The sequence below is a fragment of the Hevea brasiliensis genome, chromosome 15 (genome assembly GCF_030052815.1).
Source record: "Hevea brasiliensis isolate MT/VB/25A 57/8 chromosome 15, ASM3005281v1, whole genome shotgun sequence".
Taxonomy (NCBI): Eukaryota; Viridiplantae; Streptophyta; class Magnoliopsida; order Malpighiales; family Euphorbiaceae; genus Hevea; species Hevea brasiliensis.
This window is the reverse complement of record NC_079507.1, coordinates 21,254,831-21,267,488: the sequence shown is the minus strand read 5'-3', so window position 1 is coordinate 21,267,488 and position 12,658 is coordinate 21,254,831. Positions and strand designations below refer to the sequence as shown.

Here is a 12,658-nt window from a genome sequence, read left to right as displayed (position 1 = left end):
ATTAAAATATTTTTACAAATATAACTTAAATTTTGAATTAATAAAATTTTTCTCTAATTTTTTTATCTAAACTACCCTTAAATCATCTCTAAATAATTTTTAAACCGTCCACTAAACTGTCTTAAATCACTCTTTTTCAAACCATCCTCCAAACCATTGTAAATCAGAGCTCAAATTGAAATTGACCATTCAAGAATTATCTTTCAAATAATCTTCTAATAATTTAATTCAAGTTCATAATTTTATTGAATTTAAATCGATTATTTAGAAACCATAACGGTCGACTCTGAATCGTGGCCACCACTACATATAAATGGGTTTGAAACCCAATAGCTCTACTCCAACTGAAAGTCGAGTACGGATGTTTCTCCTCTTCCTCTCTAACTGATAGATTGTTGTAAGGAGTCAGCTATGGACGTGCTTTCGCTTTCTTCTCCAGCAACCCCTCACTTATGTTCCTCTCTCAGACCCTCTCTTCGTTCCTCTAAACCCTCTCCTCTCCCTTTTACTCTCAATCCAATCTCTTCTCCCATAAAAAATTTCCCATCTCTCAAAACCTCCCTTCAATCTTCTAAAACCCTAGCTCCCCAATTGTCGGCTCCCCAGACGCCGGCCACCGCCATGAAGGGAGCGGAGGCCGATGCCATGGGGCTTTTGCTGAGGGAGAGGATTGTGTTCTTGGGGAGCAATATTGATGACTTTGTGGCTGATGCTACTATTAGTCAATTGTTGCTTTTGGATGCTCAAGACCCAGCTAAAGATATCCGCCTCTTTATTAATTGTCCTGGAGGTTCTCTCAGGTAAATGCCTCTGCTTTTATTATTGTTATTATTATTTTTTTTAATTAAAGATGTTTGCTTTAGAAGCCTTAGCCAAACCAAATTAGTGGGATTTGTTCTGTTCGTTATTTTACAAGTTTCTCGCAGTTTTAATGTAGGACATTGTGTGTGTTTGTTGTGAATAATTGTTAGAATTAGCGTTATTTAAGCCCTAAACTGCCACAATTGCTTAACAGAATACATATTACCTCAGATTTGTCCTATGCAATGCTGTTAGTATCTCTTGGTGAACTTGCATGAATTGGGTTGTTGGAACTAGGTGCAAAGCACATACACCTTGGGGAAGCAAAGCTTGCCTTTTTGAGCCAAAATTTGCAGTAACTTACATTAAAGGATTTTATAAAACAACAGGAAGATAATTAAAATCTCACTAATGGGAATTTGTTCAAATTTTATAAAAGAAACATGAAAGGGCAGATATATTAACCTCTAGCTTTGATTTGGTGGGATAGTGATTTTGTAAGGGAATTAAGATAGTTATTGCTGCAGGCTGCTGCTGATAGTGCAGCAACAGATACACTTTTGTAATTTTTCATATATGCAGAGATGGGTTGAGTTATATATATTTCACTAAATTAAACTCAGTCTATGTTATGAGTATAATAATCAGTACCAATTAGTCTACAGTTCAAATAAAGGAAGGCCTTTGCTCTCTTATTTATGACTATCCGATTGGGATTAGGATTTCTAGTAATCTAAATCAATGTAATGCTCCAATTATGGACACAGTTTTTGAATGGATAAAATTCCATCAATTATTCTATTAGCTTTTTTTCTTTTTTTTGATAAAATCTAATTCTAGGAAGTGTGAGATTTTGTGATACTAGTGAGTTCTAAACTCTATTGGTGTGAGGGATTAAATTTTATTTGGTATACAGATTTTTTTTTTAACAAAAAAAATCCAGTGTAAATAAAATCTGCCTGGTTCTTTGATTTGTGCCTTTGTTAGTCGTATCAAACTCTAATGTCAAATCAATCAAGCTTTCTTCCTTGACATCTTACATTGGTTGTCATGACAAGTTATTAACCAATTGATTTAAATGGCATAACATGGGATATTGCTTAAAAATCATAGGTCCAAATCCTACATAAGCTATTTAAATCTTTGAAAACATCTATATAATGATGTGGAAAACAATTAAAGAAACCAATAATCATATCACATAAAATTGGAACATAATGTATACTATTATTGTGTGCCTGTATGTGTATATGCATTCAATTATGTTATATTGATGCCATTGCCTTATAAATTTCATAGATTTGCTTACACAGGGAACACCTTAGGTCCTTTGAACAACACTAGTGCTTTGTCAAGCTTACAAAAACAAGATAAAGAATTTGGCTTGTTATGTCTTGTGGCTCATGGCTCAGTTAAGGGTGATGGAGATGAAGGATATGCTTGTAAAATGAATTTTCTAAATGGTCTAAAGAGGCATAAGCTGAGCTAGAGAAGAAAGCCCTAATGACCTTGATTCAGCAAAGTCATGGTTTTCAATATTGACCTCTTTGTTGAAGGCATCCCTGTTAAAAGCATTATGTTAGGATATTTTTTTGGCAGCTGAGAAAGTAGAGAGAAAGGAAAGGAATGGAGGAAGAAATGAGAGAAGAAAGAAAAGAATTCTAGAAGAATCAAGAGAGAGAGAGAGAGAGAGAGAGAGAGATAGAGAGAGAGAGAGAGAGAGAGAACACAAACAATTTTGTTATTCTTCTCGCATCAAGCAATTACCCCTCAATCTCAGCTATTTATTCTCTTCTAGTAGATAAGAAACAAGATGTTTTGAACAATCATATATCTAGACCCTTAACAAAAATGACAGTCTAATACAAAACGGTTCTCTGTTTCTTGCACGCTACAGATCAGAATATCTCTTGCCAAAGAATTAAGAAATGATAACTTGAACTGGAGTTCTCTAGTTATTGATTTGGATTATCCTTTTGGGATAGATTTTTTTTTTTCGTTGATTGCAAAATAATGACTCGACATTTTTCAATAATGACTTGGCCAGCATATGGATTGTGATCTGTTGTTTTAGCCTTAACAAGTGGGAATAGTAATATTTTGGTTCTTAGGATAGTGAAGTGAGATCATAGAGGGTAACATGGTTAGGTAAGGATCTGCTAGTAAATAACAGGATCAGCTTATTTGCAAAAAGAAAATGGTTTTTTTTTTTTTTTTTGAATTTAGGTCTCATTTGGTTTTTATATTTATACTTATCATACCCTGTTAGAAGGTATGTGCTTACACATCAGAGCAAAAAAAGTCCCTACTCATATGGTCTTCTTCTTCATAATAAACTAGTGGCACAAGATAAAAGTCCAAAGGAGGTACCACTAAAACATAACATATTATATTAATCCTACTAAATAGTCAAGAATTATACAATTATTAACTTTCACATCATTTTCTTTCACCACTTGTGAGCAGGATGAGTCTACAATCTGGTTGTTGATGTACATTCTCATAAAATTTTGCAATTTTTTTTTTTCTCAACTCTCTCTTTATGAGAATTATCTGCATAGGCTTTTGCAATGGTGTCAAACATTTTCCTAAATGGTACAACAAATGCATCATATAACGTCGTCTTTTATTCCATGATTTTTGACTTTGAGTTGGCCTGGATGCTGGTGTACTATCTTTAAGTTCTTCAGCTTTTAAGAACCTATTGCTCATCAGATTCAATCTCACTTGCTGCATCAACACCTGATCTTGTCTGCATATAATGGTCACCAAGTACTTCCATTTTGTGCTTTGCATGGCACTGACAGCAAAGTAATAGTTATCTGAAGTTTTTAGGCAAGTATTGTTGTTGTCTTCAGTGACAGTAACTTTGCGTTTCTCTTTTAGGCATATATAACTGCATTATATGCAGGAGGCTTTACTGTTTCAACTTCATGCTTCTTCATGTAATGGATCTAAATAGATATAACATCTGTGGGGATGATATCTGATTCATATTTAAACATCTAGCCTCCATAAAGGGAACAAAAAAATGAATGTGTAATTTGTTGGGATGGTTGTAGTATTGTTCTTCAACTTTAGGAAAGTGGAAGGGTCGTGTTTCAAGGTTATTGTAGACTGTACATTTATCCAATGCCCTGTAAAAAACAATGATAATATATATCAATAAAATGTCTCTATCGATATCAGATGTAAATATATAATTATATTCCTGTACCCCTGTCCAAAAACAATAGCCTAGAGTATACAATGTTCATTTATTATAAGGTCTTGCATTAAGGTTTACTTTCTTTCCAATGAAACCTAGGGTCAATCTATGGCACAGACAATTTATTGTGTTGCAATACTTTGGTTTGATTCTTCTGCTGATTTCCTTGTAACATTATTGTGCCAGTGCTACAATGGCTATCTATGACGTTGTGCAACTTGTGAGAGCTGATGTTTCCACAGTTGCCCTTGGCATCTCAGCATCAACAGCTTCTATAATCCTTGGTGGTGGCACAAAAGGCAAACGCTTTGCCATGCCGAACACAAGGATCATGATTCATCAACCTCTGGGAGGAGCTAGTGGGCAAGCAATAGATGTGGAGATTCAAGCACGAGAAATTATGCATAACAAGAGTAATGTCATTAGAATTATTTCAGGTTTCACTGGTCGCACAACTGAACAAGTCCAGAAGGACATTGATAGAGATCGATATATGTCTCCAATAGAAGCTGTTGAGTATGGAATAATTGATGGAGTTATTGACAGAGAGAGCATCATTCCTTTGGCTCCTGTGCCAGAAAGGGTAAAACCTACACTAAATTATGAGGAAATGCGTAAAGATCCAATGAAATTCTTGACGCCGGATGTCCCTGACGATGAGATATACTAGCTTGTGCCATTTGTTACAAGGTACCTTGTTGTTCCTTGAAAAGTTAGTTTTTAAACTTTGCATATGCAATAACTTGGGTTCATTTACTTTTTCCCAAACCAGGATTCTTTGGAACAGAGTTAAGAAAAATATAAAATTAATTTTCAAACTTATTTTGCATTTTACAAGCAATTATATGTCTCTTTCTTCTTAGATATTGAAATGTACGTTTTGCTGTTTCTGCAGACAGACTCTCAGCGTATTTGTTTATTTTTCACAAAAAGAACTGTAAGTTTAGTTAGAACCCCCAACCAAAAGGCATTTGTGTGCTATGTTTGCAGATAAAATTGCTTTTAAGAATGCAACTGGGCAGGCCAGCCGAATTGCAAGGTTGCAGAGCTGAAAGGGGCTCCTTTTTTTTTTTTTTTCATAATTTAAGCTGTAACCTTCAATGTATACTTTATAAGTTATTGCAAACTTGACCATTAAATTGATCTTGAAATAAAACATGGGATTATTAGTATAAAATACCACTTGGATTTTTTTAGCTTAAAGAATTGTGCAATTATTTCTTCTTCTGATAGTTGATTGAGAATTATATGTATAAAGGTCCTTTCTTATAGAATTTGTAGTTTCCATTTGTATTGACGCCCTTTGGAACCTTGTAATTCTAATATTTGCAGTTAAAAGGGGAAAAAATTGCTCTTAAACTGCCAGCACCAGCTTATTATGTTATAAGGGTAAATGATTTTAGAACACCTAAAACGATAATTTTATTGAAATTTTGTTATAATTTGACAAATTAGTTGTAATTCTATTCAGTTGGCCAATTATGTGCAAGGCTGATATGCTTGCAAACCACAACCTCGCTCACATCTATGTTGATCCATATAATAAGTTGATGTCTCATGGTTACCTTTGGAATAATGGCAATCCTCTCTACCTTGGGAATAGCCTAACGGCATTTCAGCTTCAAGGGACCGAGCTCAGCTTTTGAGGCTCCGCAGCCGGTTTCAGACCTTATCGCCAAACCGTGTGTTTGATTGCACTGCACGCCAATCCTTGGGATAATTTTAGGCTGGGCGTCAACAAATGTCCACTGTCAGAAGAAGTCATGTTCTTTGCAACTGACCTAATGTGCTTCAGGAATTGTTGATGAGCCCTTGACGGATCTTTGTAACATTGTTTTTGCTAATCGATCAAATCACTTAGAAGATCAAAGCTTAATGAAATGAATCGGTTGGAAACTTGACTTCTTATATTTTGTGCTTATAATTGTTGTCTTCATTGCTTGCATTATTTAAGCACAAAATCTTGAAAACATACAATTTTAAATCGGCCATAGAGGCTCAAAAGTTATTAAATAATTTTCAAAGGCCTTAATGCCTATACATAACACATTGAATGTGCTCTAGCTAGAACATCTTTTGCCCACACATGTTCATCTTCCAGCAGATGTTTTTGGGAGGTCTTTGGGTTGATTGCTATTAGCACATGCCCCCTAGTATTACTAATGTCGATTGCTTAGCTCTTCTTCCATGTTATTGCCACTTCAACAATATTAAGTGTGGTTTGGTTGGCAAATGTATTTTCTTTTAGCTATTTGGATGAGAGTCACTGTGATTGCAAGAGGCCAATATGCCTTCACGTTTTCATTTTGCGCGTTAAAGAGTTTGTGGTTGGCCTAGATGATTTCAATGGTTATGTGTAAACGCCAAAGGATCAATAGTTGATGCATGGTGGAGGGAATGCAAGGAAGCCTTCTTCATGGTATAATGCTTGATCTTGATTTGCAAGGTCACAATACAAACGTTTTCTCAAAAGTCTCTTCACCTGCAAAGTGTCACGGTCTTAATGACTTCAACACTAATACCGTGCAGCACTTAGTCTTGGGGTGGGACTAAGTTAGCCTCTCCTAAGTTGGTCCAGCAAATTGGAGACTAACAAAGGTGACAAAACTAAAATGAAGAAGGAAATTGGCTAAGGAAAATGTGGGAGAAATTTTTAAGGCAAAGGGAGTATTGTATTAATACTTGAAAGAAAGCTTTGTACAAAGCTAAGTACAAGTAAGTGTGCTAAGCTCTAATGTGTGCACAAATGAATGCCTAAGTGCCTATTTATAGTTTCCCCCACCTCCTCAATGTGTGGTGGAGAAGCTGCCTAAAATATGTGATTGGAAATGTGTCTCCAATGGACAGTTAGGATTGACTCTCTTTCACCTCCTTAACTTGGACGGCTGGGATTGTTTCTCTCCTAAAAATCTTGAGTTAGCGGTACTAGATATTTTGGTGGAGAATTCTAGACTTGCTTGGGCAGCACTCAAGTCCCTCATTCCAGGAAACTTCCTTAGTTGCACAATGTGGAGAAGCCTAGAGTCTTTTGCCATCTTCCTTGCCCAAGCTGTCCCCCAATGCTCAGAACCTTTTGGAGCTCTCTAGTCCCTATCACAACTCTCCACCAGGCGCTAGCACTCTCTCGCCCATTCTAGAGTGCTCACCCCCTAAGCTGCTAGCCCATCAGGCCTAGTGGGTGCTAGGCAGCTCCAGCGCTTTCCGAAAAGTTTCACATGTCTCTAGCTCACCCCAACAGCTTCCAAACTCTCCCTTGCCTTCTAGGCACGTGCTCAGCTTGTCTTGCCCACCCTACTGGCTTTCTCGTCCAATATTGCTTGCCTAGCATCCTTGCTCGCCAATAGTTGCTCATCCAAATTGCCTGGCTCACTTAGCAATGGCTAGCAATGCATGCCTAACTTGTCTAGTAGAGGAACTGGCTCTATCTAACCTTGCTAATTGCAAGACTTGCCCTAACCAGCGCAGGAAATTTTGGAATTTGCAGGAGCTCTTTATAAGGGTGTGACACCCTCCTCTACCCAATCTGGCGATGCCCTCATCTCATCTCACCAATAAGCTTGTACCTTGTCTTCATATTGCCACAAGGTGAGCTCATGCTTCCAGTTTGCCTCATTAATTGGCGAACTAAGTAATCCTTATAGCTTGGATGGCTTCCTCTTTTTGGCACTACTCGATGTGCAATGATTTCTTCAACTTCATTTTCATGGGTAGTTGTCATGGCTATAGGAGCTCTGTTGGACTTGTTGTGACTCGAATCCTCCTTGTCCGCATGGAATGGCTTAAGAAAACTCACATGATAAATTGGATGGCACTCCAGATGTGGTGGCAACTTGACAAGCTTGCTAACTCTTTTCTTTATTGAGAATGGTACCTCGTATTGCCTCAACAATCCCTTGTGCACCTTGCCATAGCTCCTTATTGTTTGGGGAAGCAGCTTCTCTAAGACGAGATTGCCTTCCTCAAACTCAATATGACTTCTCATCATATCTACCCATTTCTTCATTCTCTTGGCGACTTTGGCTAGAGATGATTTGGCTAGCTTGGCTTTCTCCTCCCAATTCTTTGCAAATCAAAGGGCACCGGGACTTTTTCCCACATACTTAATAGCTATAGTGTGAGTCGTCAATAGTTATTGCCCAATAGCAAGTTCAAATGGGCTATCTTTTACCAATTCACTCTTCTGTAAATTATACGGGAATTGGGCAATGTATAACAATTGCACCCAATCTTGCTGGTTGGTACTAACACAGTGCCTTAAGTACATCTCCAAGAATGCATTCACCCTTTCAATTTGCTCATCCATCTATGGATGAAAGCTTGTAGAAAAATTGAGCTCCGTCCTTATTAACTTAAATAGCTCAGTCCAAAATCTGCCAGTAAACCGAGCATCCCTATCATTGAGGATGGACCATGGGAGACCCCAATATTTCACCACGTACTAAAAGAATAGGCAGGCTACATCCTTAGCATCAAACCTTGCCGAGGCTAGTATAAACACACCATACTTGCTAAACCTGTCCACTACCACCATGATGTTACCACATCCATCTACTTTCGGTAACCAATGAAGAAGTCTATAGAAATACTCTCCCATGGTCACTCAGGATGGGCAATAGATCCAATAATCTTGCTCGTTGTTGCTGTTCATATTTGTTTTGTTGACACATAAGAAATGTCCACACTATCTATCTAGCTCAATTTCCTCCCCCATCTTTAGCCAATAGTAGCCCTACTCCACTAAGGCTTATGTGCGGTGGACTCCCAGATGGCCAGCCCATAATGAATCATGGCACTCTCAGATGATTTCCTTGCATAAGCTCCCGTACCTTGGCACATGCAAGCACCCATCCTTGGTGCCGATTAGCCCTTCATCAATCCAAAATCGCTGTGTCTTACCTTGCTTGGCCAACTCTAGCAAAGACTTGGCTTACACTTCATGCTACATGCCCTGTTTAATGCGTTATACTAATGGAAATTGGGGATGAGTTGTAGCAGCCAATTTTGCTTTTTTAAACTCAATGCATCCACAATTGAGTTGGCCTACCTTGGCTTACCATCACAAAGTCGAACTTAGCTATGCCAATGGGCCTGCTTAGGTGAGAGCTTACGCTAAGTAAGAAAGTAGCTTATGGCCACACTATCTATCTTAACCACAAACTTGGAACCAAGTAAATAATGCCTCCAAGTTTAAAAGCAATGCACAATTGCCATTATCTCTTTCTCCTTGATGGTGTACCTCTTCTTTGTATCATTTAACTTGTGACTTTCATATGCCACCGGATGCCCTTCTTGCATAAGTAACCATCCAATGGCAAAGTCAGAAGCATCAGTGAGCACCTCCAATGACTTGGAGTGGTCTGATAGCACAAGACTAGTTCCTCCATGATTGCTTTCTTCAAGGCATCAAATGCCCTTTAACACTTAGTGCCCTAATCCCATGGCTTGTTCTTTTTCAATAGGTCTGTCAATAGGGTTGCCAAGGAGGAATACCCCTTGATGAACCTTCAGTAATAATTAGCAAGACTAAGGAATGACCGCAATTTTGTAACTTTCCTTAGTGCTTCCACTCTTATATTGCTCGAACTTTGGCCCCATCCATCTGGATTTTCACATCACCAATTATGTGCCCCAGGAATGGTATCTCTTGCTGTGCAAAGGTGCACTTTTCCTTCTTCACATATAGCTCATTTTCACGAAGCACTTGAAAAACCTACTGAAGATGCTCAATATGCTCTTACAAAGATTTGCTATATACCACAATATAATCCAAATATACTACTATAAACTTATCAAGAAATGGATGAAACACCTTATTCATCAAGGTGCAGAATGTGGCAAGTGCATTGGTGAGACCAAAGGGCATGACAAGGAATTCAAAGGAGCCATACCTTGTCACACATGCTCTTGGGCTCATCCCTTTCCACAATTCTCACTTGGCAGTACCTCGACCTCAAGTCAAGCTTGGAAAACCACCTTGCTTCTCCAAGCTGATGAAACAAGTCAGCAATTAAGGGGATTGGATACTTGTTCTCCATTATCACCTTGTCGAGTGCCCTATAGTCGATGCACATTCAAAGTGACCCATACTTCTTCTTTTGGAACAACACAGATGCACCGTAAGGGGCTTTGGAAGTTTGGATGTACTCTTCCTATTCTAGTGGTGCCATTTGGTAAGGCACTCCAGTAGGTGGTATGGCTCCGGGCTCCAAATTGATATTATGGTCCTCCTCTCTCTTTGGTGGTAACCTCTTTGGAAGTTCCTTTGGCATGACATCCTTGAACTCATCAAGGACAGCTTCAATTTCCTTGGGCATGGCAGGTAAGGATGGCATATCTTCTTTTTGTCTCAATGCCACAAGATAAGAGGGTTTGGCATTCTTTACGCCTTTAGAAAACTGCATGGCTGAAAGTGTGCTTGCTTGGAGAGACTTCCCCCTTGCCAAGGGGACTAAACAAGCATTCCCTTCTTCCAATATGCACATAGTGTTTGCAAATGAAATGAGGACTGCCTTAACTCGATCCATGAAATCCATGCTAAGCACACATACATAATCATCCATAGGCACTGTAGGCATTATATTTTGTTCGGACCCAAAAATAAAAATTTTAATGAAATAAAAATAAAAGTAAAGTAAAAAAAAAGAGAAAAAGAAAAATCGATTTATTTTGAATTTTTGGTTTCGCTTTTAATTGACATTTTCGATTTTGATCTTTACTTTTTTATTTTCATTTTTAATTTTAGTTTTCAGATAGTAATTCTAATATTTATTTAATTAAAAAGGTGCAAAATAAGAGTGAATGATATTAATTTATTTGGATTCAATTTCGATCTCATTATTTTTTTTTTTTTAAAATTCAGTTTTCATTTTAATTTATCCTGATTAATTTTTTTAGGGTCTTAATATACTCCCCTTTATTTTATTTTATTTTATTTTTTAAAGAAGAAATAAAAGATAAAAACTAATTAATGGGGAGTTAATTTTGATTTAATTTCCTAAGCTCTCTTAGTTATCTGTAAAAGAAACTCCTCCTCTCCCTTTGACTCTTTCGGAAAAGAACCCAGCCTCTCTCCTAAAATAAAAACGATCCTCTCCTTCAGATGGGGAGAGCTCTCCATCGACACCCATTGTTCTCTATATGAGAGACCTTCGCTTCTAAAAACTCATCACAAACCTAACAACTAGCAACTCCACGATCAATCCCATTTCAATCCCTCTACACCATCATCTTTCTTCCTCATCATACATTCATAGCCAACTCCTCACCCTATTTCTCATCATGTTATTATTATTATTATTATTATTATTATTATTATTATTATTATTATTATTATTATTATTATTATTATTTCAATAGATCCTTGAACTAGTAGACCCATAAACAACAAAGCCATCTTCACTTCAACACTTTCTGAATTTAACCCTCATCATATTCATTTTCGCATTATTTGCTCCTCCTCCAGGCAGTTTCTTTCATGCCAGTGGTGCCCCACATCGTTAGCACCCTCAAAGCCTAATAATTAAATTAATTGCAAGTTGCCCCACAAGTTGAAAGGAAATCTAACTTTAAGGGTGTCTTGCTAAACCTCTTGGTCAACTTGTAAGTGATATATGTATTCAATTCATAAGTTCCAACTCATAAATAATTAAACTCACCACATGTATAACACCCTTGGTCATTTGAACACCAATGATGGGATTAACAATGGAGAGTTGAAAGTTTTCAAGATCTATTGAAATCCCTAGGAATTGAATGACACTTTTCTCGGTATTAAAGTTTTAATCAAGGAAATGGATGAAATTAATAAAATAATAAGTAAATATTATTCGCATTACATGTTCATCTGGGCTTCTGTTTATTCTAATGTGTAATTAAGTAAATTAATCTTTTTTTTTTTAAATGTCTTCTTTAGAAACACAATATAAAATTCATATATATATATATATTCTCTCTTTGAAAATAAATGGCTTACACTTCAGACAATATGGTTTTAAGAAAAATTAATTAAAAGTTCTCTTTCAAACATATAAAAACAATTCAAATTCACTTTTCCTCACATACATCGTTTTCATTTCAAGCAAAATTAATTTCAGGCAGTTTTATTTTTCTACCAGTCCTCTAATTTCAAACAAATTTTATTTCATGCCAATTTAATTTCAATCAAAATTTTAATTTTAGATTGTATTTAATTTTAAACCCTGCATTTTTATATTTTCTTGAAAAATCTCTTTTAAAAAATTTCAACCGTTTGTCAAATTTAGAAGCCTCTTTTAAAATAAAAAGTTTTCAAAAATAAAAATAAAAATTATAAGTGGAGTGAAAATTCACTTTTAGGGTGTTTTACTTATGTATTTGACTTACTCTATGACTGAGATATTCAAGTATTCCTACATTTTTCTTTCTAATCAAAACATGGAACAGATATTATAAATCAAACTCTATTTCAAATTATTAACATAATCTATTTGAGCACATCATTATATCCGTCTACCCTTTTTAAGGACGATGTGGGGTACCTAACACCTTTCTCACATGTGTACTGACCTCGAACCCTAAATCTCTAAAATATAAGTGGATTATTTTCTTTCTATTTTAAATCCAAAAAAAATTCAAAAATAAAAGGTTTTCTCTATTTTTCCTATAAAAATT

At 36.5% G+C, this 12,658-nt stretch overlaps 1 protein-coding gene across 1 annotated transcript; it reads left to right on the top strand.

The window, feature by feature from the left end:
- Nucleotides 1-314: 314 nt before the first annotated feature.
- Nucleotides 315-5,215, top strand: LOC110666302 (ATP-dependent Clp protease proteolytic subunit 4, chloroplastic). The gene is made up of 3 exons (XM_021826746.2): nt 315-800; nt 4,196-4,699; nt 4,905-5,215. Exons 1-2 carry the CDS (start codon nt 412-414, stop codon nt 4,677-4,679), a joined length of 873 nt encoding a protein of 290 aa, XP_021682438.2. The 5' UTR covers nt 315-411; the 3' UTR covers nt 4,680-4,699; nt 4,905-5,215.
- The last annotated feature ends 7,443 nt before the right edge of the window (nt 5,216-12,658 follow it).